A 26,165-nucleotide genomic window follows, 5' to 3' on the forward strand; every position below is an offset into this window, starting at 1 on the left:
GGTGTAAATAATTCAGCTCTGTTCTTGAAATTTCCTATTACTTGATGGACTAAATACATTACATGTACGTGTGCTGTAAGTCAATAAGAATATACAAAGGCTAAGTCTGCAAACCATACCAAAGTCATAATAAAGACAAGATTAGGTTTGGTTAGGTTAGGTTAGATTAGGTTAGGTTGATAACACAATTTCCTTCCATTTCTACTGAACTGATTTTTATAGAGGAGGTAATGTTGCTTTCCTTGTCGGAAGAGTTCTTGAAAATTTTTATTGTTTCTTATACATTCTAACTGCATTCTATACATGCAAATTGGATGAAATAAGACTGTATTATTAAAATGTTGTGTTTGTCATTTAACACCAACTATGTTATTAAATGCATTATTCAAATAGGTCTCCATTCTACTTACCTGGTATTACCCAAACGGATTTATAATCCCACATAAAAAGAAAATATGTTTTACTTATACCCTCAAATGTAAAACTAGTGATTTTCATAATACAGCAGTGGCAATATGTAAATCTCTCAAGTCACGAAGTGCTAACATGCAAGATCTAACAGTAACTGTAAGACGAATCGGCAAGTAGGGTCCTTAAACTCTATGGTTAGCGACACTGAATCGAACCCAACAGTTAGAAAATAAGTATAAATCACTACCTTCAGAAAGAGTAAGGCTGTACCCTTAGTGTATAGGCTTACATGACAGGGAATATACAGGGTGTTTACAAATGAATATCGGAGTTTTTACGCCTTATAATATTGAATACATTAAACTTACAGTTATAAATTAAATGTCAAATGAAAGAGCAACTCAAACAGTTTTATTACGAACTTTACAAATGTTCAATGTGACTACCATTTGTTACACGGCATACATCAAGTCTATAGTCGAGTTCTTCCCAAACGTTATTAAGTGTGTCTTCAGTAATCTCAGCAACAGCTGCTTCAATCCGGTTTCTTAATTCAGGAAGGTCAGCTGGTAGCGGAGGCACGTACACACGATCCTTGATGAAGCCCCAAAGGAAAAAATCGCATGGCGTTAGGTCGGGAGAACGTGGAGGCCATGCCAAGCAAGTCCTGTCATTGGGGCCCTTGCGGCCTATTCAGCGCTCGGGTACAGTGACGTTCAACCAATCGCGTACATCGTTATGCCAGTGAGGTGACGCACCATCTTGATGGAAAATGAAGTTCTCTGGCTCATTTTCTTCCAACTGAGGGAAGAGCCATTGCTCTAGTGTATCGAGGTAAGAAGTACCAGTTACAGTACGTTCACCATAAAAGAAAGGCCCATAAACCTTTTGCCGGGATACGGCACAAAAAATATTCACTTTAGGGGAATCTCGTTGCATTTGTACCAACTCGTGAGGATTTTCTGAGGCCCAGATGCGCACATTATGAGTGTTTGCATGTCCACTAAGGTGAAAGACCGATTCATCACTGAAAACAACACGATTCATAAACTCATAATCATGTAACAACATGTCGTTTGCGAAGTTGGCACGTAATCTGTGGTCTGCCGGCTTTAGAGCCTGTAATAACTGTAAACGGTAAGGATGTAGCTGTAAGCGTTTTCTTACAACTTTCCAAACGGTCGACGCAGGAAGTTGTAATTCACGACTAGCCTTCCGGACTGATTTCTTTGGGCTACGAGTGAATGACTCTCTCATCGCTCAACAGTCTCTTCACTTAATCTTGGTTGTCCCTTGCTCTTCCCTTTACAAAGGCAACCGGTGTCTTCAAACGTATGATACCATCTGCGAATGTTATTATCACTTGGAGGATCAAAACCGAACTTAATGCGGAATGCACGTTGCACAGTAACTACAGATTCTGTCTTTGCAAACTGCAAAACACAAAAAGCTTTCTGTTCACTAGTCGCCATCTTTGCTACTGCCGCTGTCTAGCAGATTGCGGCGAAACTATTGCACGTACATGCGCACTGGTGCCAACAAACAAAACTGTTTGAGTTGCTCTTTCATTTGACATATAATGTATAACTGTAAGTTTAACGTATTCAATATTATAAGGCGTTAAAACTCCGATATCCATTTGTAAACACCCTGTACAATGATCCCCATTAGGTACTTTAATACCATCAGCACAGTAAATACAACTGTCAGGACTTCTCCTGCTGGTGAAAATTACAACTTGAATTTTCACCCACTTTTCCATAGTCTGCTGCCCATCTCATAACTTTGTCAAGGTCATTTTTGCAGTTGTGCATATTCCTGTAACATGTAGTACTCTTTACTGTTAATTATCTACAAAAAGCCTTATTTTTGATTCCAGTTCTTTACTCACATCATATATATACACACACACACACACACGGTATATAGTATGCAGAAGAAAACTTACAGGTTCAATAATACTGCCTTTGAGATACCTCTCTCCACCCCCCAAATAATGATAGAATCAAATAATGCTTCACCTACTCTAATTCTCTGATTTCTGTTTTCTAGGTTGTAGCCACCCATTCAGTCACTCTCTTGTCTTGTTCATTTGCCCTCATTTTTGTCACTAGGCTCCCATGATCTGAAAATGAAAAGCTGTGAATAAGTCAATAATTTGTTAGTCCAGACCACAGATGGAGCTCTCCAAGATTTTACCATTAAATACTTCAGACATTGTTACTAGGTAATCAGCATAGAGCTCTTACCATTATGTCAGATGAAATGTACTGGCAACAGATGAAATTATTCAATAACAAAACAAAAATAACTCAATTTATGTAATATTCCATGAAGTTTTAGTAATAGTATTTAAGGAATGATGGTCATGAATAGGACCAAAATTTCTAGTATTTTTTTCTGTTATTTTGAAAAACACTCATTTCTAAACAAGAATATTTATAATTTATATGGATTTTTATTTAAATTCATATAGAAATTAAGAATAATATGAAGCCTTATTTTTTGCCACACCCCCTTTTAAAATGCATATCATCATAATTTATTTACTAATTGAGAGAGAATCATGTGAGACGAATCATTTCAGAGGGTGATGCTTCCTGCCTGTCGTGAATAAAACAATGCACAAGAATGGTGTGAAGTAAACATACTCTGAAAGTTAAGATTTATGTTGTTTGGAACTTACCTTATTTTCTCACGTAATTAACACACTTTTTTGACGAAAAATACTGGCGAAAACTTTGGATGCGTAAATTATTCAAGGAATTCAGATATTTAAAAAATTATTTACAATTATTTAGATTTAAAAGATACAGCAGATTTAATATACACACAATTGGTTAAACTCATCTGCAGTTAATCGTCATAACTTTGTCAAGGTCACTTTTGCAGTTGTGCATATTCTTGTAATGTTTGTTACTCTTTACTGTTAATTATCTACTAAAATACTTATCTTTGATTCCAGTCCTTTACTCATATCATATATATTACAGAAGAAAACTTACAGGTTCAATAATACTGCCTTGTGAGATACCCCCCCAAATCATTATAGAATCACATAATGCTTCACCTACTCTGTTTCTCTGAGTTCTAGGATTGTAGCCACCCATTCAGTCACTCTCTTGTCTTGTTCATTAGCCCTCATTTTTGTCAGTAGGCTCCCATGATCTATCCTATGAAAAGCCTTGAATTAGTTAATAAGTTGTTAGTCCAAACCCCATCTGGAGCTCTCTAAGATTTTACCATTAAATACTTCAGACAGTGTAACTAAGTAACTGACAATACAGCCTGAAGTATAGTAAAATAAACATGTACTAATAAAAGTACAATTCATGTAAGTACATAATAATGACATACCGGCAAAAAAAGATAACTGTCCAACACGAGAAGGGCCGGGCATCGAAGGAGGGACCCCTGCTATATTTCCCCAAACCATTCGTATCCAATCTTGTACAAGTGATGTGTCCATCCACCCTTCTTCTTGATACGAACGTGGATCCCTTGCGGAAATGTTACTTTAGGCATTGTTTTTCGTTTTCGAACAACATAAGGTGCAAGCTTTTTGCCATCACCTGTTACGGCAAGCATTGCAGTACATCATTCTTTTTCGCTTCCGGTAGCGCGTACAATAACACTCGATATTCCTTTCTTATCGATTGTTCGACTTTGTGACATACGGAAACTGATTGGTGTCTGACCTGTGGTTCCTATTTGGGAGAGCAAATATTCCTTCACTTTATGCTTCTCAATCTCAAAGCAATGAAAATCAATTACTTGGTTGAAATCATTCGGCATTTTATGGCATAATGATGTTCTTCGTCGAGGAGAAAGTCCATTTCTCTTCATAAAATTAATGAAGCCTCGGCTGACCTTCAAATCCGAAAGACTGATTCCATGTGCAGCATCTATTTTTCGTCCTTTAAAATACAGCATTTTGTGAGAAATGGTGTATCCAACGTGGCATAACAAAATCGTACATTTAAGTAGATCATCCCCTACTTTCAGAAACTTGCCACTTTTTGGTCCGCAAAATGCTTTTCAAGACTTGTTGGTCGCTTGAAGTGCACTTCTCTGCTACCACAGTAACCGCAGTAGCGCACATTGCATTCGGACATTGAATTCTTGCGGCCCACTGCCCTATTCCCGTATGTTTCGGCGTAACTGATCACTATTACAGATTACGAGGGGCCGTCTGGTCAGCACTACGCATCCTCTTGGCCGTTGTTCTGGGCTTTCAAGACCGGGGCCGCCATCTCACCATCAGATAGCTCTTCAGGCTGAGTGGACCTCGAACCAGCCCTCAGGTCGAGAGAAAAATTCCTGACCTGGCGGGGAATCGAACCCGGGGCCTCCGGACGAGAGGCAGGCACGCTACCCCTACACCACGGGGCCAGCGCCATAATAGAACACAGAGAGAAAATAAGACTGTTACTGACAGCTTGTTAAGCAGAATGACGCACTTGCATGAGTCAAGTTGATGGAGTGGGAGAATAAATTGATTTCGGTGGATGCAGAGTGGGTCTCGGCCCTCAAGTGGCCATGGCTGGCCCGTGGTCCAACAGTTCTGCACTCCGACCGGCCAAACGAACAGAGGAGGGGTGGTCATGGATCTACCGTGGCTCTATGCCTCTGCATTCAGGAGATGGGACAGGGCTGCACTTCATGGCTGGCCCTAACCATTGGCTGTCCTGAGAATGGTTTTCCATTCTCCTACACTAAGGCGGATACTGGGACAGTTCCTTGTATAGTCCATGGCCACCAACCCCCTCGCCTTCTCCGTGCATCTCATTCACCGTAACAAATCTCGTGGCCTGAGAGACGGCATTTAAGAGGCCTGCCTCCCTTTAAGGGGAGGAATGAAAATGTTTTAATAGTAGTAGTAGTAGTAGTGGGAACAAATTGACCTTGTAAGACTGCATTGGACACGACGGCCTATTCTGATGGTAGAAAAACCTTTATAAGAAGGCAAACAAGGTAAATTTGCATTATTATGCATATGATAAAGCATATTCATATTATTGTCTCATTTTCTTTTATTTCATGAAATAAAGCTGTCTAATTTTTGAATTGTTAACAACTTTATGTATAGGTAACTGTTTCCGGTTGCTGGGGTATGGGTAGTGCTGAGTAATGACATTCAGAGCATGACTAGTGCATCTGAGTGTTATGAAATCTGCTGCTCATAGGATCAGTCGTGCTGCAATAGTACTTTCTGACCCAGTGAGGAAAGCAATGGCAAACTACCTCACTCCTCATCTTGCCTAGTACGCCTCATTTTGGTGCTACCATTGGTTTTTGGGGTTTCCTTATAAGGGCATAACCTTTGGTGGTGCTATTTGAGGATCCAACCAGCCTCTGGGCTGATGACCTAACAGACAGACAGAACAGTTTACCAAGCATTTTAGGTAATATTTTCAAAAAGTTGGTGTTATCGCAAATGCAAAAAACGCAGGTCCCTCCCTATTGGATATGTTACTTAAATAACTGTCATCTCTTGTGAAGCATGCAGATTTTACGCTAGTACACATTTTTTTGAAGGTTTTTCTACAGACACCTTCAGAAATAATTTTCTATATTTAAGAGGAGTGATAGATTTTGCTCTTTAGAATTAATTTCCATTCTTGAGCTAGTTTGAAGTTAATGTCATTATAGGTTACAGTAAAACCTCCGTTAATGGAATCTCTATTAACTGAAAGTTGGTTTAACTGAAATGTATACTGAATTTTTATAAATAAATTGAAAAGCAATTCTATGTACTGTGTTTATGAAATATAAACTTTTTTCATGTTTTACTATATGTTCACATTATAACTTTTTTCTTTTAAATTTCAACACTTCGTGGATGAAATATAAGGGGGAAATTGGAGCAGTTGTGAAGAAAAATTGTTGTTACTAAGCTGGTCTAAGAAATTCATGCAGGCCAGCTTAACTTACCTCTTGACTCTTACACAGCAACTGGGTTTATCCCTGCCTATGTTCCGAGACATTACTTATTCTTATTGTGGCTTGATCAGTAGTATAGTTTTGTGTGTGACTTGGGTGTGTGTACAATATGTTGATAAAAGAAAAACTAGTTGTAATAACAATTGAATCAAAACTTCATTCAGTCAGAAGAGTGAAAAATGGAAATATTTTTGTGAACCCAATACAGATTTAAATGCAGGAATTTTCATGGTTTCGGTCTATGTAAAAATGAAAGATAAACTTGTAGCGGTTGATTACTTTGTTTCATACGTGGTATATAATCATCACCATTGATTGGAAAACAGGATGTTTCAAAAGCAATAGTAATGATACGCCATCAATTTCTCTGACAAAGGTAATCACTCCAACATCTTATGTAAACAAAATTTGAAATGAGCAAAGTGGCAGGAAGCTACACTGGGAGAGAGAGAGGGAGAGGTCCATGGTAGGTAAACAATTAAAAAAAAGGCGACCACCATTTGATAACGCAGATAAACAACTGTATTAGATAAATATAATTGACTTTGCGCAGTACACACACACATATATAAGATCTGAAAATATCACAGATAAACATGGACAAAGTCCATTATTTATTTTCCTATTTTCTTTTTTTTTTTTTTTAAGAGAACAAAAGTTACAATATTCACCTTGAAGGTGGAAGTACATTAAGAAGGGCAGTAAAAGAACAACTAGCCAAGATTTTACAATTTTCAAAATTGTACATACATTAATTGTGTTTATAGTACTCTTTTTAGGAAACAGATGGAAAGTTTTCAAGAATGACGTTTTACCATAACAGTATAATATTTGGCCACGTATGAAATACAACACCTCCAGGGTGTTTTTTAAAAGCCTAACAATTGAACTAAAAACATCAAAGTGAAAGAAGGGGTGGGGGGGGGAGGGTAAAGGAGAATAGTAATAGCCAGGGATAAGAGAGGAGAGTAAAGTTTGAATCCGACTGCGTAACTTAAGAAAATTCATCCACCCATTACTGTCATTATTAAATGCATTGAGCCATTATGTCCACGATGGTCACTCTCAGTCCACATTAAAACTTTTCAAAACACATATCATGAAAATTTAAATAAGCTGCAGATGGTAAACAAGAAGCTCCAATAATGGAAAAACTGTTAAGGCACACATCAAGGCCTCCAAAAACTAGAGATTATAAACAGCATGCCTGAAGGGCTAATTTAGAGTTCCAGAGAATTTGTGGATTTTTAGCTCACCCAGATCCCAAGTAGATGATATTAGAGTTCCAGTTGGACCGAAAAGAGCTCGCATCGCACAGAGAAACCGCACGAGGTCAATAGGCCCTCCACTCACACATACTGTACAAAGGTCGATGCCAGGCTGACCAGATGAGCGAGGCTGTCCGTTATATATCCGTAAGGAAGCGGAGACTAGTAGGTTCGAGAAGTTTAGATGACGTACCAGATGACATAGGTAGTAGAAGGTAGACACAGAGAGACAGTCAGTATGCAGTAAGTTACAGGAGTGGAGAGACGGGTGAGCACAAAATGTTTAGTCAATAACATCAAGTAATTAATACATAAAAGCGTAGATGGCAAAAGCAGGTTAGAATATTAATGTAGAAAGTAGATGATCATGTAAAAACGTAAATACGAAGATTATCGCAGGAACGCGTGGAAACTTAGATACGAAGATTATCGCTGGGGCATGTAGAAACGTAGATACAAATATTATGGCTGGAGCACATTACAAACTAGAAGAGTATTTTTGCAACCCAGTAAGGAAACTATGAACGGAAACCAGTTCTGAATGAAACAATGTTTTTAAATTTCACACAACAAATTTTTGGCTTTTTTCTTAGAGAAATAGTGCATTTAAGTTTAGATTATGTCAACAGTTTTTTTAAACATTGCAACACTTTTGGAGGTGACTTGATCACCCAGTTCAGTTGCATGATGTATTGTTATTATAAGTGGATTAAAGGTTGTGAAGACCGGGCGAGTTAGCCGTGCGCGTTGAGGCGCGCGGCTGTGAGCTTGCATCCGGGAGATAGTAGGTTCGAATCCCACTATCAGCAGCCCTGAAAATGGTTTTCCGTGGTTTCCCAGAAAATGTTGGGGCTGTACCTTAATTAAGGCCACGGCCGCTTCCTTCCAACTCCTAGGCCTTTCCTATCCCATCGTCACCATAAGACCTATCTGTGTCGGCGCGACGTAAAGCCCCTAGCAAAAAAAAAATTATTAATAATAATAAGTTGTGAAGATGTTATAGAATGGTTCTGTCATTAGTTTCTGGAGCATTAACTTAATTTATCAAAATAATATATACAGTTAAAGGCTAGAAAATATAAAATCATCATAACTGTCTGTTGCATCATCATCTAATAGGACAAATACTGAATATTATACATTTCCCATACTTAATTATTGTGATATTGTAATGATAGATGCCACTGTGGAACAGACATTAAAATTACAGAGGGGAATGAACTCATGCATTAGGTTTATATTTTCAATTCAATTTTCAACTCATATCTCCCCCTATTATGAAATTCTCTCCTGGTTAAAAATCGGTAATCTACGATATTCACATTGCAACTCTCGTATTGCATCTAAACCCCAGTATTTATCCTCGAAAGTTTAATTTACTCTCCTCCTTTCATGAACATAACACACTATCGACTACTACTCTCTCAATTCCCGTGCATCGCTCATCTTCATTTAAGCGCTCCTTTCAAGTGTCTGGTGCAAGGCTATGGAATTCGCTTCCAGTCATTGTTAGCAATTGCACTTCTTTAGCTTCTTTCAAGCGATTTTACCGTGATTACCGTAAACATGGGTTACTTTGGCCCGAAAATACGATGTTTTTTACATTTTGCTTCGTGAATCGAACCTTACTGTAACAGATTTCTGCATTTAATATTCTTTACAGATAAACTACGAGCTAAGGAACATTCCTAAGCAGTTTAGTTCTAATATTTCGCCATATAGGTTGAATAATGAATTTTTGAAATAATGGGCTAAAGTTAAACTCATTTTGGGTTACTTGACCCACACATCTATTATATGTACATCAAATGCTGCTTTTGCGAGTTTGGGACAAAGTAGGACTGAAGAACATCACATTTAGGCATAGCATATCCTGAGAACAGGGGAGAAAACAACATTTATTGAATGGTACAACAATATTCAGACACATTTTGTCATATTTTCTAAGAAATGTCCACTGTTTACATTTTTTGTACAAGCACTTAAATTTTTAGTCCAAGAATTAACTCTGTAATGTTAATAAGCTTACGGAATGAGTTCAGTCACTGAAAAACAGCCTCGTCCAACTCGTTTTGGGGGGTAAATCATCTTTTTGACATCATTCCATTTGTAAAATAATGTGTCCTTCACTACAGGCCACTTCCAGCACTTTTTCACCCTCTCCATACACTCAACTACTGCTCCTTCATTGTTCATGGACACAATAATTCCAGGATATTGCTGTTGTTGCCATGTTACGATAACATAGTCCCCTGTCTGAACCAAGTGCATTAGCTCTCTTGGACGTTCTCCTGACGACGAGCATGGAAGAGATTCTTCCGGCGCACCTATTGGAGTCAGAGAGGTGGTGGTTTCATCCATTTCCTCTTCATCAAAGCTGATTTCTGGTAGGCTGTTTCCTGAAGAAGCAATGCTGAAATCCGATTCATCTTCATCTGAAGAGGAACTTGATACAACAGGTCGTTTTGGCCGGCATCTTCTTTTTGATGGCTGTGCCCGTGTTTCACATTTGGCAGATTCAGCTTCCTGAATGTCACTGGGGCAGATGCTTCTTCCAGGTGGAACATTAAGCTTCTTCCTCCGATTTATCTTGGGGGTAACAATTTCATTTCGCTTTTCTTCAAGTCTGCGTAGAAAAGATTCCCCAAGCATGGTCATGTCAGGATTACGATCTTGCAGCGGCAAGCGATTCAAAATTTCTTCTTTGTTGATCGGTACAATTCCGGCTTTTTTAAATCCAGAAATCAAATTCTGGCTGACAGAGGGTTCCAACTCATCAAGTGCCCGTTTCAGTAATGCAGGAAATTCATCCTTTGGTAGAGTGTTGTACCTTTTGCCTTTGCCTGACTCTTTCCACTGTGTTAAAATGGCCCTCCATTTCATTTTGAGTGGCCGAAAATAAGCAATGTCCAGTGGCTGAGTAAGATGAGTAGAGTTAGGCGGCAAGCACACGAATACTACGTCATTCTCCTGGCACATCTGCAACACATTCACATTGATGTGCGAACTTAAATTATCTCCGATAAGGACCTTTTTTCCTGGCTGTCGCTTCAAGTGAGGCATGAGGTGTGAAGAAAACCATTCCTGGAAAGTTGCCGCGTCCATCCACCCATGTTTTGTCCGGTTGTACCTTGCGCCTTGAGGCCCATTTTCATTCCAAGTAGACCACAAATGTTCCGCCCTGTATATAATATATGGTGGAATGGTATTTCCTGCAGCATTGCCACAGAACATGATTGATATACTTGATTTAGTTGCATTCATAATTCGTTCCGGATACTTACACCCGCGGCGGCAAATTATACGTTTACGTCCTGGATCGTCGCTAAGGTTTGTCTCGTCATAATTATAAATGTTTTCCGGAGGCACATTTTCGATTGCAACACTGAGATGTTCAACATATTCTGTGATTACAACTTCACTCACACTAGCCCGCACTTTCGTGATGTTTGCAGCAAACCGAACCGTCAAATTTTTGTGCCTTTTCAAGAACGACTTTGTCCAATCACGTCCGGGAAGATTGTCTCTAAAGATCGTAACCGTACGACCTTGGCTGGTCAGATAGGATTTTACCATAAATCGGAAATCTAATTCGTCAACAGGGAAACCATACTCTGCTATCTTCATTATGTGGCTGGCAAAAGCATTCTCTTCTTCCTCTGTGAAAACAGTAGGGTGCCCTGGTCTACAGGAAATTGAATTTTTTAGCTTATATTTTATGGTACTTCTGGCGATTCCAAAATGCGCCGAAGCCTTTCTTTGGGACATACTACCTGACTTTATTGCCTGTAGACACGCATCAAGTTGCTCGGGACTATAGTCGCAATATTTTCGACTTCCTGGTCGCCTCTTGTATACAGCTGGCATTTTCCGTTGCTTCTGAAAGAGAAAACATAATGTTGATAACGGGAATACAATGTAGGGAAGCTTCAGTGATAAACAAGATGGTTGCATTGATTATCCGAGGGTGAAAATGCTTTGTTCTCAGTGAAAAGTAGAGGCATTATACGTATGGGTTACTTTGGCCCACTCTTGGCGAGGGCCAAAGTAACCCGTGAACTTTGTGATTATAGGTTACATTTTTAAAAACACGTAATAATTACAGAAAGCGTATTACTTCTTGAATTTCACTACTTAAGTCATATACTTGATTGTTTCACATGCCAAAATATGTACTCACCAGAAGTTTACAGCAGACACCTACGGCTTCAGTGATAGAAGTTGCAGGACTACGAAAATACGCTCCACTTCACTAGCCATGTGCTTGACTCTACTGCCATCTGTTGCGATAACGCAGAACCACCAATATATCATGGAGACTGCATTGTGCTACCATCTTGCGGATGTGACAGGAGTTCACTCTGTACTGTGGATTACAAGCTGCCGATAATGTTTTGAAACATTTTTTCCAAGGTGGGCCAAAGTAACACCCCAACGGACAAAGTAACCCATGTTTACGGTACCTATTAAATTTATAACCAGCAGCATGAGTGGAAGAATGAATGAGGTTAGGATTTATATTTTGTTATATTATTTCATTATTCTGTTTTATGAAGTTTATTTTAGATAATGTGTGGTTACGTGTAAGAGAGGGTCGTGAGCCTTAACTTCACCAGAAATGAAGGCATGAAATAAATAAATACTGTACTGTATCTACTGAATGTATCATATCAACTACTGTTTAACACTACAACACTTGCAGAGGTGACATGTTACCCAGTTCAGTTGCCTAATGTACTGTTATTATATGTGGATTGGAGGTTGTGAAAGCGTTTCAGAAAGGTGCTGCTGGTAGTTTACTGGACATAAACATTATTCATTGAAATAATATATACAGTTAAAGGCTAGAAAATATAAAATCACCCTTATCATAATCAGAACCATCTATTGCATTATAATAATCTTCATCATCTGATAGGACTACTTCTAGTCACATACCGAATACTTTTCTATCGCCCATCATTTACACAATAATTAAAATATAAGCAAACTGCAAATTTTTACAATGAAACAAGCAATTTCCATACGAATAAAACCCCAAACAGCGAGAGCACTTCAGTTATCTGAAACAAAAACAAGGAATACCTGCTTTTTGTAGTCTCTAATAACAGTGGGAGGAATGTTTCTACCCTTCATAATTATGTATATTATTCAGAAAGGGTCATACCGGGCGAGTTGGCCATGCGGTTAAGGGCCCTTTCACACGATCCACTGCTTGCCACGCCACTCCACTCCACCAGAGGTGTGGTAAAAGGCTGGTAGCGTTCACACGAGACACTTCGTGTGGCGCAACCTCCGTCCACTCTCGTCAACAGCAGGCTGCTGTCGACCGGCCTGAAGTGTCTTCCACACTGGGCGACCGGAAGCTCACTCGTCACTGAATCAGATTAGCTCGTTCAGACAGTCAGCATATGAGCTACAAGTTCGAAGATTTCGTTTCAAAATGTCGGTTCCATTCATAGATACTGAAAAGTTAATAATAGAAATACAAAATCGGCCTTGTTAGTGGGATTAACGAACGACAGACCATTCAAATAAAATAAAAGGCTTCAAATGTGGAATGAAGTTTCCCATGAAGGGATTCCACTTTCTGCCGAACTGGACAACTCCAAAGAGAGAGAAGTTGATATCTACAGTAATAGGCTATATGTGTTATATGTTAACAATTTTCGATATTCCAATAACATGGGTCATTGAAAAATAATTAATCAAGGCTTTTTAGCAGTCTTCATTTCAAAAGAACTGCTTCCAATGAAATTACATAATAACATTTTCTTATTCGGACCGAACACGATAGCCACAGTCACTTATGTGCCGCCATTATCCAGTATTCAGGAGATAGTGGGTTCGAACCCAACTGCCGGCAGCCCTGAAGATGGTTTTCCGTGGTTTCCCATTTTCAAACCAGGCAAATGCTGGGACTGTACCTTAATTAAGGCCACGGCCGCTTCCTTCCCACTCCTAGCCCTTTCCTGTCCCATCGTGGCCATAAGACCTATCTGTGTCGGTGCGACGTACAGCAACTTGTAAAAAAAAAAAAATCTTATTCGTGAGAACTACCAGTCTTATTTACAGAAGGTAGGTGTAGGTAGCAAGGCCATACTGGTAGCTCACTAAATCAGTCGTTCAAACGGTCAACATTGTGTGCGTCACAAGTTTGAAGTTTTTGTTTCAAAATATTGGCGGAATACATTTTCTCATGTTCGTGACCTGACACTATAAACTTGCTTCAAGGATTGACAACAATTCAAACAAATTCCCACTCATATGAAAGTAATTAAGGAATATTTTTAGATCATTAGTACGTTCATCTAGAAGAATGATGAGTTCCTCGTTCTAGGCGATATGAATTCAGTGGATGGACCCAATGAACCTTAGTACTGTCCTTTCACCTCAACCTTCTTTTCGGAAGAATAAAAATCCCAAGGATAATGTGCACGTCCATGGACCAGATTCAAACCGAGACGGAAATATGAGGTGGGGACGAGAAGTTGCCGGTAAGTTGACGGAAGTGGACGGCAAGTGTCTGAGAAGTGGAGTGGAGTGGAGTGGAGTGGAGTGGAGTGGCGTGGCGTGGCGTGGCGTGGCGTGGCGTGGCATGGAAAGCAAGTGGACCGTGTGAAAGGAGCCTAAGGGCGCACAGCTGTGAGGTTGCATCCAGGAGATAGTGGGTTCGAATCCCACTGTCGGCAGCCCTGAACTAGGGTTGTACCTTAATGAAGGCCACGGCCGCTTCCTTCCAACTCCTAGGCCTTTCCTATCCCATCGTCGCCATAAGACCTATCTGTGTCTGTGCGACATAAAGCAACAAGCAAAAAAAAAAAAATTTGTCACAAAAGATAGTAGAACTACAGTACTTACCTTTGTAAAAATATTTTATCTGAATATTCCTGCATCCAGAACCATTGCACCTTGCAACTCAGTATTTATTTTATTTATTTATTTATTTATTTATTTATTTATTTATTTATCGTATGGCATATACATGAACAGTGCAGTAAATTACAGGTTTATATCTACATTATTTACATAGGTAATCGCCTGTGGCGTCGCCAGGAAAAATTCACTCGTTTCTCCATTGAAACGTCTCAGTGGGCATTCTTGTGTGATGTGCTTCACAGTTTGCCTCTCAGCACCATAGTCGCAGCAGGATGATGACTTTTTCCTCCATTTATACAGCAGATCTGCACACACACCATGGTTAGTCTGGATCCGGTTTAACTTGGACCATACTTTCCGAGGTTGTTCAAAGCCAGGTACCCTCTGTGTAATGCACGGCATATCTAAGGATTCTGCTGAAGCAACTTGTCTCCATTCATTAGACCATCTCTCAATCAGATTGAAATGACTGGCTATAAGATTCTCCGCCATACAGATGGGTGGATGTCTTGACTTAAGTCTGTCTATATGTAGGTGGGCGATATCCTCATGAATGGGCAATCTTTGATTATTCTAGATCTTATTGTATTCATTCATCAGAGCAGTGAATTTACGGAGGTGGGATGGAGGAATAAGGCTTAGTACAGGCAGCCATTGCATTGGAGTTGATCTGATCGTACCCGTGATCATTCTCATTAAGCAAGCAACAACGATCAGGCTGCCAGACTATCCTAGTGATCTCCTGGCTATTTTACATGAAAATGCAACTCAGTGATACAGTAGAAGTATAATTTGGTTCCCTTTATAATAGTGTAATGATGCTGAACAATTGTAGAGAAAACATTGTAACAAGAATACTCACACAGGTGACTTGTCAACCAACCTACATTAACTTAAAACTGAAATAAAATGGGTAAGAGAATGAACATAAACTCCTAATAACTTTAGGCGTTGTATGCTTGTGGAAGATAAGCCAAAATTTGGGGCGATTGCTCTACCTTTATTAAAAACCACACTAAGGTGTATAACTCTGGTTAACTATTGTCACCCATGTTGTGTTAAATACACATACAAATGCTGATGACCTTGAGATTAAGCCGCTTTAAATAACAGTCACCACCATCATCATAGAAATACGTAATGCTTCCATGTACAGTAACTGTATCTTATGAGTCAGTTTCTGAAGTTTCAACTCCAAAACTGGATATACATTTACTATCTGAAATTATGCCTATCTCAAGTGGGGTCAGCCCTCTTTATTTCGGTTAACAGAGGTATTACCGTATTTTATGAATTTTTCCTTCCCTGTTTGGAGATTTGACAGTCAGTCATTTGTTCCTTTCTATCACTTATGAATTAAGTCAGTTTTTATGGTGAAATTACAGTATATTTTTACATACATTAATCCCCATTTACTACCTGACACTGCACTTCAAAACTAAGACTCCAAAAACTATAAAAATAGTTAATGGGATGTAAAACCACTAAAATAAAGAGGGAAAGAAGGGAAAATAGGGCTAAGGTGTAATAATGATATAATGCTGTGAATTGTTCACAATTGTATTTGTATTACCGTATTTGCTCTTGTTGCAATTCATAAATAATATTTTTTAATTTAAAAAAAATTGTGGTCCTACTAGGTACAGGCTCAATAGCAAGGAACACAAGTGATAAATACATTAATACTTCATAAGTGATAGAAAGGATAAATATCTTCCTGGTTTGTTTATAGTTTGTTCTTTAGTCATTTTTTTGTGTAGTAATTATTGTAATGATTTGTAGGTAGTGTACCGAGCTCATTTCTCAGCCATTACGGAGAAGGACATAAAAGCAGCTTTTGCCAATCTCGGTAAGCCTAATGAAAATGAAGCACTTAGTGTGGATGCCCGTCAAGAATTAGACCTCAGGATTGGTTGTGCCTTCACAAGGTTCCAGACCAAATTCTTTCAGGTAAGCTATTGCTTTGAATTACGTCCTGCATTAATCTTTCGGGATTCTATCATTCTTCTGCATACATCCCCTGAAATTGTACCACGCATGACTTTAAATTAGGTCCACATACTGGGTGGCTGCTAGTGTAAGTGATCCCACTCTATCAAATGCCAGCTGCTTCTTCGAATTATCCGTAACCCGATGAACAGTACTGCTGTCTATTTACGGCAATGTTGCGCGTGGCCCACGGGAGTACTGCCATCTATTTACGTTCTCGAAGTTTGCGTCTGAACAGTACCTATCTCCTGGGGTAACTCATCATAATAAATTCCATGTAAATTCACATAGGGAGTCAAAACGAGTTGTCGCATAAATTATGACAACACAATTTGCACACCCCCATTTAGTAATATAATGCATTCCTGCACAGTAATATGCATATGAATTAGCTTTATTATTAGTGAGTAGTATCACAACCAGTATTAATACAGATATTATTGACCGAGCTCAGTAGGTGCAGTCGCTTAAGTGTGGCTAGTATCCTGTATTCGGGATGTAGTGGGTTCGAACCCCATTGTCGGCAGCCCTGAAAATGGTTTTCCATGGTTTCCAGTTTTCACACCAGGCAAATGCTGGGGCTGTACCTTAATTAATGCCACAACCGCTTCCATCCCACTCCTAGCCCTTTCCTGTCCCATCGTTGCCATAAGACCTATCTGTGTCAGTGCGACATAAAGCAACTTGTAAAAAGAAAAAAGAAATATTATTTAGACATGATATAGGCAGAGAAGTTCTCTGCGTAATGTAAAAAATTTCACCTTATTTTCTTGACACTGCATAAGTCCAAAAACACATATCGTGTCTATAAGTACGGGCCGTGAAAACATCAACGGCAAGATATTATTTACATAAACTACTCTTAATTTGTTCGTGTTTGATTAAATACAGTTCACCTCACAAAAGTTATATTTCGTTGACAGAAACATTATGTTTACACAATATTGTATTGTTCATCATTGCCATCATTGAGGGTGTCGGGGTGCGAGTCTCTTACTGTGCTTGCCGAGGGAATCTCCTTGTAGAAATTGTGGAAAACTGGTGAGATAAATTGGAGGGGATCGATTAAATCTTTCTTCTTTTTTGTCAGAGATGGAAACTGGACCATTGTATGCTGCAGGTGGGTTTAGGGCCACCTCAAAAACGAGACCTCTTCAAATTCACTGGCATCAAGTTTTGTTTTATAATGAATGGTGCCCATGTCACTTTTGTCAAAATGCAACCATTTCACTTCCTCCAATTGAGACTACCTCCATTTTTGTTCACTTTCCTGTGTTGCAGAAAACCTCGCAAAAGCACTGAGAAATCCAATAAATCTTCCCGTTTCATTTCCTTTACGATAAAAGGCTTATTCTTGCTGGACTGCCTAATCAGTTGGGGCCAGTCGTGAGGGTTATTGATGTTTCCATTGAATCTCTTCTTTGCTTTTTCTATCATACTGTGATCACAATCATATTCCATATGGGTATCGCCAGGGACTAGGAATTTATGATCGACGGTCTGCAGCGTTTCAGAATCTTGCAAAGCCATCATTACATATTGCTGCTACTGTACATAACTTTTTTTTTTTTTTTTTTTTTTTTTTTTTTTTTTTTTTTTTTTTTTTTTTTCTCGCTGTATGTATCCGAAAATATTGTAATATATTTTCCTTCTGGCTTCAAGTTATTGACAAACTCATACAGACAGGAGCCAACATCATTTGCACCCCTCCCAATGACTTCCTCATGCCACACGAAGCAATAACCCTGGCCTTCGTCACAATCATGTACAGTCAAGTTGAATGTCCAAAGTTGTCTCTTATAAAATGCAACAGAGCATTCATTGTAAGGAAGGAGTGGGCAGACATCTTGCATATCAAAAGCTACTGTCTTTCTTTTTGGATCAAATCTTGAATCATCTTTATCGGCCAACTTCAATTCGTACACAATTTCTGCTTCCCCCTGGTGATCCTGGAGCTGTTTTTTTATGTCTTCCTTTCCTTCTCCTGCTGCAAGGGCCAGCAAAAGCTTATAACAAATTTGACACATAACTTTGTGGGGTTTCTTTATTGACAATTTCATCTCGTGGAACATTGGTTCAAAAATACACCTGCTCACTGGTTCACTTTTGCATTCTTTTCTGTCGTCCTAGTAAATTCGAGCCAGTATGAAGTACAATGGTAAATACTTCTTGGAAGTGTCTCTTCTGGTATAATGGCTTTCGTACGCTGGTAAACATTCAAAAAAATGGCGCATGTGTTCTAAATCTTCAGGCGACTTCTGAGGGGGTTCATGAGCACCTCTGCCATCTTCCTGAATAATCCTTGTTAAGCTGGAATGTTTCTTGTGCAACATAGTTTCAAGAAACCTGGGGGACTATCCATATACCTTCATGACTTGCAGTCTTCCTGTCCCCATGCACTTCATCATGGTATGTAAGTGTGATTTGACATTATTATTATTATTATTATTATCATCATCATCATCATCATTGGGTGGATTTTGTATTCTTCTTTTTAATTTCCATCAAATTACCCATGAAAGTCACTTGTTTGTTAAATTTTTCCATACTGCACTATTGTGTTAATATTTCTTCACTATATTCGTGAGTCAATAGTTTTTAATTGCATTTGTTACGACATAAGCTGAGTGGTTCCGTTCTTTGCGCTGGTATAAGGATACCTTTCTTAGTTGTGTGTATTTCTTGCAAGCTTTCTTTCCTTCCTAACCATCCCTGTGTCTCCTTTTATTCTGTGCACAGTTGGATTTCCCCTCTGAGACCTTGGAGTACTGACTGACACTTTTCCACTTGTCTTACAGACAGATCCAGTTTCTTCAAAATCATGAGAAGTTCCTTGTACTGACACTTGAACTGTGTGGAATTTTTCACTTAATGTCATTGAAATTTTTCTGTACTAGGTTCACTCTCTGAAGGATTTAAAAAAGAACTACTCGCACCTTTCTTGCGTGATATCCTCCTTTTTTTTGTGGGGTGTACCTTCAGTAACATCAGAACAAGACGAATCAGGCGAGAAATCAATAATAATAATAATAATGAAGTCTGGGTCCTCCTGGGAATGTTTTTTTTTTTTTTTTGTGGGTGTGTACCTTCAGTAACATCAGAACAAAATGAATCAGGCGAGAAATCAATAATAATGAAGTCTGGGTCCTCCTGGGAATTGTTGGAATTCAAAATGTACTGAAGTTCTTCAGGAATAGAAGGTACAGAACTCAAATCTATAAATTAGAGAGAACTACATTACCATCAGTTTTACAGCATTCTATAAGAATCACTACACCTATTCCCCAGTTATAGTTTTCGATAGTTCTAAGTTTTAAAATAATGAACTTAACACATTCTAATTTTGTGCTTCTTCTTAGTTCCAAGACCTAACTGATTCATCAGAACCTAAATCACAAGCACATTCTCTGATAACATAGCTTGTAATAATTCTGGCTTAAGTAATAAGAATGACAATTGAAGCTCTTTTACTTACCAGATTTTCCTCCATTGCTTTCAATAAATTGCTCCTTGCCTTGCTTTAATGCTAATAAAAAATCTTTTCGGAAGACACAAATGCACTGTAATTAAGCTCACATAACATACACTGTGAAAATTGAGCTTCTGTGGGCAAAGCAATAAGTCAGCGACAAGGCCTGTGACTAACCAGTAATTAGAACAGCTGTGAAATGACGATTAACAATGGACTATGTGTACATCCGGTTCGTGGGAATTTAGTTCAGTACTCATGCAGTGATAATAATGAGACGTGCTTAGTGTACAACGTCATTGTACATTGTTGCTCAGGTGCAGTGTTCAGCATATTTAACCCTGAAATTATCTCAGACAGTCACATTTTCATTGGTAATTGTGCTTTGTGTGGAACTGCTCAAAACACTCGCCAGGATGTAATCCAGGCTTTCTTCTATGTACATTACAGAAAAACGCAGTCTCTCGTCGTCTCCTCAATCCTCAGTCACTGAAAACTGCAGTCTTTACTTCTTCTTTGTAGATGACAATAAATGAAGCATGAATGACGATTTAGACCATTTAGGGGCATAACCTTCTTTATGTTTACATTGGCATACCCGTTAGTTTCACAACTAAGTATTTATTTATTTTCCACTTAGTCGATACAATTATTAATGATTATTATTATTATTATTATTAATGATTAATAATTGTATCGACTAGGTGGAAAATAAATAAATACTTAGTTGTGAATCTATTGAAGTGCGATACGGACCATGAAGCTAATTTTATGTAATACCCGTTAGTTTCGCACATCAATAAACCATATATCACAAATATTATTATAATATTTATAGATCCACCTGTTCAATACAATACAATCCACTATTTCATGTGCTTAAAATTTATACATAATACATAAAAGTCATATGTACATGTTTCACCCTTTTTTTCATGCATTATGTATAAATTTTAACCACATGAAATAGCGGATTGTATTGTATTGAACAGGTGGATCTATGAATATTATAATAATATTTGTGATATACTGTATCCTTTCAGCCATCAGTAGAGGTACCAGCACTGTTATGTTGTATAAGTTTCTCGTTATCGGGTCTTCAACACTGAATTCACTAACACAATTTAATTCCGCAATAACTTTATCACCACTTAATTAGAAATTGCTCTCACTATTGCTCAAATCAACATCACTTTTGTCTAAAAGTCTCTCTAATTACATCTCAAGCTCCTCAAACGATGCCACGTTGCTAAGCAACGTCTGTTTACAAACTTGCATGGTCTTCAAAGAACCTATCACAAAGCCTCAATTCAGAGCAATATAGGACTTCAAATTGTCATCAACAGATGGCAGTAACTTACTGTATCTGTGATTCATGTGTGTGTAACCCAACATAGGAGTTATTCAGAGAAGAAAATTGTGTCTGGCATTGCCCGACATAAGACCTGTGCGGGATAATTTCGTTGTTAGAGATGGCCCGCCATGTAAATTCTAAGGGTTAAGATATTCTTGGCCTTTTCCTTATAATTTGAGGTTGGCAGGTGATGTGTGGATTTGGCTCATTTTTACAGCTAGATGTCCTTCCTGACATCAACCCAGTATGGAGAGTAGTATTCACTATAGTGTCTCTCTGTGGTGGCTGTTAGGATGGTGTGTTGTGTGTGTATAAGGAAATGTGTATTAAGACAAACACAAATGCCCAGTCCTCAAGATATGATTAAAATGCGCAGTCTGACAATGAATTGAACCTGGTACCCTCTGAAGTGCAGGCCACTACAAGACCATTCAGCAAAGGAGCTGGATTCACTCGTTAAGAATTATTGTAACTAAGAGTAGTGCTGTTACGATATGTGAATGCACTTTTTTTTTTTTTTTTTTTTTTTACTACAGAAATATACAGTACTATATCATTAGTATAATTTCAGGTCTTTTGGGTGGCTTCATGTATAATTGTTTTGTTATGTGGAATGTTTGTTGAAAACTGTTTTAGAATATTATTCAGTTGTCCATGGGAACTGTTAATTATTTATTTGAATTTCTCCTGAATGCAGGGCAAGTATGGTGATCTGGATGCCTCTTTGATCTCCTACGGTCCTTGTCAAACACCTACCCTTGGATTTTGTGTCCAGAGGCATGATGAAATTCAAACATTCAAACCTGAACCATATTGGGTTTTACAGGTAAGCATCCAATTTTAATAATAATAATAATAATAATAATAATAATAATAATAATCATTCATGTAGGTGTTGCTGGCCTTGTGCAGCCTTTGTAAGTCAGACCTTTTGTTGAGGGTGGGTGGCATCTATCCTGTACAGGAAACTGTATGTTAGTATAGTGAAGAATAGTGTTACGAGTTGCAGTAATGTTTGGGACAACAAAGAAAATTAACCTTTTCAGATTAAAATCCCTCAACCCAGCTGGAAATTGAGCCTAGGGCTCCTAGCTGGACACCCAATCTATATATAGTGAAACCTCATTATTGCGTTCCTCATTAACATGTTTTCCAGCTTAGCGCATCGGAAATTCGAAGTCCCTATTCTCATCGTATTAAATAAAATAAAAATACTTCACTTATCACGTTACAAATGTTCGCTATTACCGCTTAGTACAATCACATTTTTCCTAGCCCTGGAAATGTTATTTGTCATCCCTTATGAAAGGAACGTGATTTCCAACTCGGGTAAGAAAGAGTCCTCACCATAGTTGCATGATAACGGGAAAAGACCTTGAATTCCTGAACTTCGTAGGATAAATTTCAACTTTGGGGAGCAGGCCATTAGCCTCAGGAATGCTCAGTTTTGCTTGCCGGTTAGCAGTGAGATTGCTGAATAACAGTGAGCCTATTTCGTCCCCCCTCTAGCAAACTAATGAATCTCCAAATTGTCAAAATATTAGGACTGAAAGAAGTTGTGATTATTCACATCAAATCAGTGTTTATATTTAATTATTGGTTTTATGTGTTAACCATACAGAATGAGCTGCAGATGTGAGACTTTGTCAGAGGGTAGACATTATATAAATAATAAAATCTAGACCAGAAACGTCAGAACTACAGATTCCCTAGTTTGTCACTTTCGCTAGTTTGCCATAGTGGGGACAATTTGTGCTTGTTCGCATTCCATTCAGAAATTAGAAATTAATTTTGTGTTGAGTGAAGTGTAGCGAATATTTGCCGCCTGGTAGCCTGCGTCTAGGTTAGGAACATAATCGTATGAAGTTGACAAGTGTGGTGCATATTTGTCTTGTGACAGCCTAGTTTTGGATTCTGAAAAAGTCGTGAAGTTCCTTACTAATGAAGACAAGATTAAAATCTGTCAGAAAGTGGATGCAGAGGTGGTCGAGGTCGAGTGTAACCTCCAATTCATTGTCTAAGAGTGTGACCACAAAATAATGTTTAATAACTCCCTGATCCAAAATAAAAGTCTTCTACTACCATTTGTTTTAGAAAAGAGTGTGATCTTCTTCTTCTTCTCCTTTTCCTACCGCTTTTCCCACATCTGTGGGGTCGCGGGTGCAAACTGCGTCGCATATGTGGATTTAGCCGTTTTATGGCCGGATGACTTTCCTGTCGCCAACCCTATATGGAGGGAAATAATCACTATTGCGTGTATATCTGGTGGCTGGTAGTGTAGTGTGTTGCGTGAATATGAAGATGAGAGTGGTGGGACGGATACAAACACCCAGTCCCCAAGCCAGAAGAATTAATCAGAGCGATTAAAATCTCCGACCCGGCTGGGAATCAAACCCGAGACCATCTGAACCAAAGGCCAGTATGCTGACCATTCAGCCAACGAGTTGTACAAAGAGTGTGATCTGCAATAATACTCTGATATTTTTGTGGGCCACCATGCAAATGTGTTCATATTTGTTGTCTGGTGGTTTTTTCTTTTTTTATCTTTCAGGGCACTATTTTTATTTTATAATCCCCAGCGGAAAAGTTTTCATATTTGTTCTCTCATGTTTTTCACACCTTTCAATATTCTCCGCTCATCTTTAGAAATGGTATATATAGTTTTCATTGTACCCGTGGATCAATATCACTATCAGCCATTTTCAATCGTTTTTACGATGTGGCCTCTTTAAGTCCGAAGCAAGGTAGGTTTTCATGAGGTCTCTCCATCTGGGTCAGACTTGAGCGATGGCAGTGGGCAGGCCATGTTGCTCAGAGAACTGATGGTAAGTGGACAAAGCTTGTGCTTGAGTGGAGTCCAAAAGATCATCTGAGACCTAAGGGAAGACCACTCGCTCACTGTCCAGATTTCACAACCGTAAATCAGTACAGGGAGAACACTCTGGTCAAAGACTATCTTCTTTAGGTGGGTTGGCATGTTGGATTTGAAGATTGAAGAATTTCTTCCGTAGCCTTGCCACCCTAGTTTGATACGTTGGAAGATTTCCGGTCTTAAGTCCCCTTTCATGTTTACAATCTGCCCAAGATAGACATACTCATTGACCTGTTGTAATGTGGAATTTCCCACATGCACAACGTAAAATGCCATCATGTAATAGACAAGAAAAATGTTCCACTGATTAATACATTTATTGTGAATAATTCAATAATTCATTTATTGTGAATAATTCAATAATTCATTCATTGTGAATAATTCAATAATTCATTCACAATAAATGTATTGATCGGTGGAACATTTTTCTTGTCTATTACATTAAATCCAATCAATATGGAATATGAAACTTATAAATAATAATAAATGCCATCATATCAGAAAAAATTGTGTCTAGTGTTTCCATATCCCTGTTGGATAGTTTTTATTCATGTATTCAGTAGTATGTTTTCTCACTTAACACATCTTTTTCCTTGTCCCCTGCAGAAGCGTCTTAACAAGGTTTTATTGTATTATATAAAATGCTAAGGTATGTCTTCCACAAAACTCAAACTGCCAGAAGCATAGAGCAACAGGTACAGCTGTGTCTACAGGAAGATGCAGGTAATTTCCAACATCTACTGTGGTGGTAAGCGAATCTTCCAGTTTCTTCATACTTGGAATGTAGTTGCATCTTCCTATCTGCTACCAAACAGAAATGGGGCCATTTCGAGAATCACCCGATTCATATAAATCACCCTGTACTTTATCACTATGATAAGACAAAGCACTTTCGACAGCCAACCATTCACCAGCACGTCCAACAGTCGAAGCCAATTGGTGCATTTAATAAGATCCTTGAGAAGACAGTCTACAGTTAGTCTCATGAATGACAATAGTCGTGCATGACCATAGTTTCTTTACCTTGGTTGCTCATTGACATATGGAATACAAATACAAATGGCGTAACAATTTCTTAGGAGACCGAAGCAAATAAGTAACATCGTCATATGCCACGTCTGCCAAACCAGATGTGCGTTGCTTGCCAGACTCCTTCAACAAACAAAGACCCAGTTGTTTCCAACTCACTATAGTCAGCATCGTGTCTCTCTTAGGAGAATTGTGCACACCATACTCTCTCCCGAATGCCCTTTGTGTGGCTACGATTGACTTCATAATCCAATAATTTTTTGCTAAAATTCTATGCAGAGGCAGTGCGTACTCCATCTTGCTGGAATACACGGTAAAACAACAAGCAAAATTGAGGAAACAGTTGATGTGTAACAAAGACTAACTTATGTGCTGTTGGCAAATGTTGGTTTCTTCACATTTACAAAGCAATTGCATCTTCTTATCTTCTGTCAGTTGGAAATGGAGTCATTTTGAAAACCACTCAGTTTATATAACTCACCCTGTGATGATAATAAGTGATATGATAATAATACGTTACTCTGTTTTGTTTCTGGATTGGGGGAAATAGGAAATAGTATTCCATTTTTTGATTTAAATATCTATAGTTTTGTTGGTAGGATTATACAGAGTTGTTCCTTCTGCACTGTCTGCATATATATTCGTATAGGTATCTTACTTGACATGAAACCTAGTATAGTACCTAATTCTGTTGCATCTTACTCCCAGGAAACAGGTTCTTTAAATAATCAGTACCCATTGTTGGCATTCGGACGAGTAAATCTGTTCGTTAGGTTAAGGTGATATTTGTAGTTCAAGTCTCCGGATATTTTGGGGAAAAGTTATTGAGTCAGTGTATTAGACATCTTCCCATTTATGGTACTTTTGATATTTCAGCATTTAAGGGCAGTTTTAATTTCTGTTAGCGTTTAGATAGTAAAATAATAATCTGCCTAAGTAGTACATATTTAG

General features: G+C 38.5%; 1 protein-coding gene across 1 annotated transcript in view; it reads left to right on the plus strand.

Moving 5' to 3' along the window:
- The window catches only part of Top3beta (topoisomerase 3-beta), a 177,236-nt gene that overhangs the window by 10,850 nt on the left and 140,221 nt on the right, over nucleotides 1-26,165 (plus strand). The window contains exons 4-5 of the mRNA XM_067144503.2: nucleotides 16,284-16,451; nucleotides 22,011-22,139. Coding sequence (XP_067000604.2) covers nucleotides 16,284-16,451; nucleotides 22,011-22,139 — 297 coding nt within the window. The remainder of the gene's footprint in view (nucleotides 1-16,283; nucleotides 16,452-22,010; nucleotides 22,140-26,165) is intronic.

This window comes from Anabrus simplex, chromosome 3 (assembly GCF_040414725.1).
Source record: "Anabrus simplex isolate iqAnaSimp1 chromosome 3, ASM4041472v1, whole genome shotgun sequence".
In the NCBI taxonomy this organism is placed as follows: domain Eukaryota; kingdom Metazoa; phylum Arthropoda; class Insecta; order Orthoptera; family Tettigoniidae; genus Anabrus; species Anabrus simplex.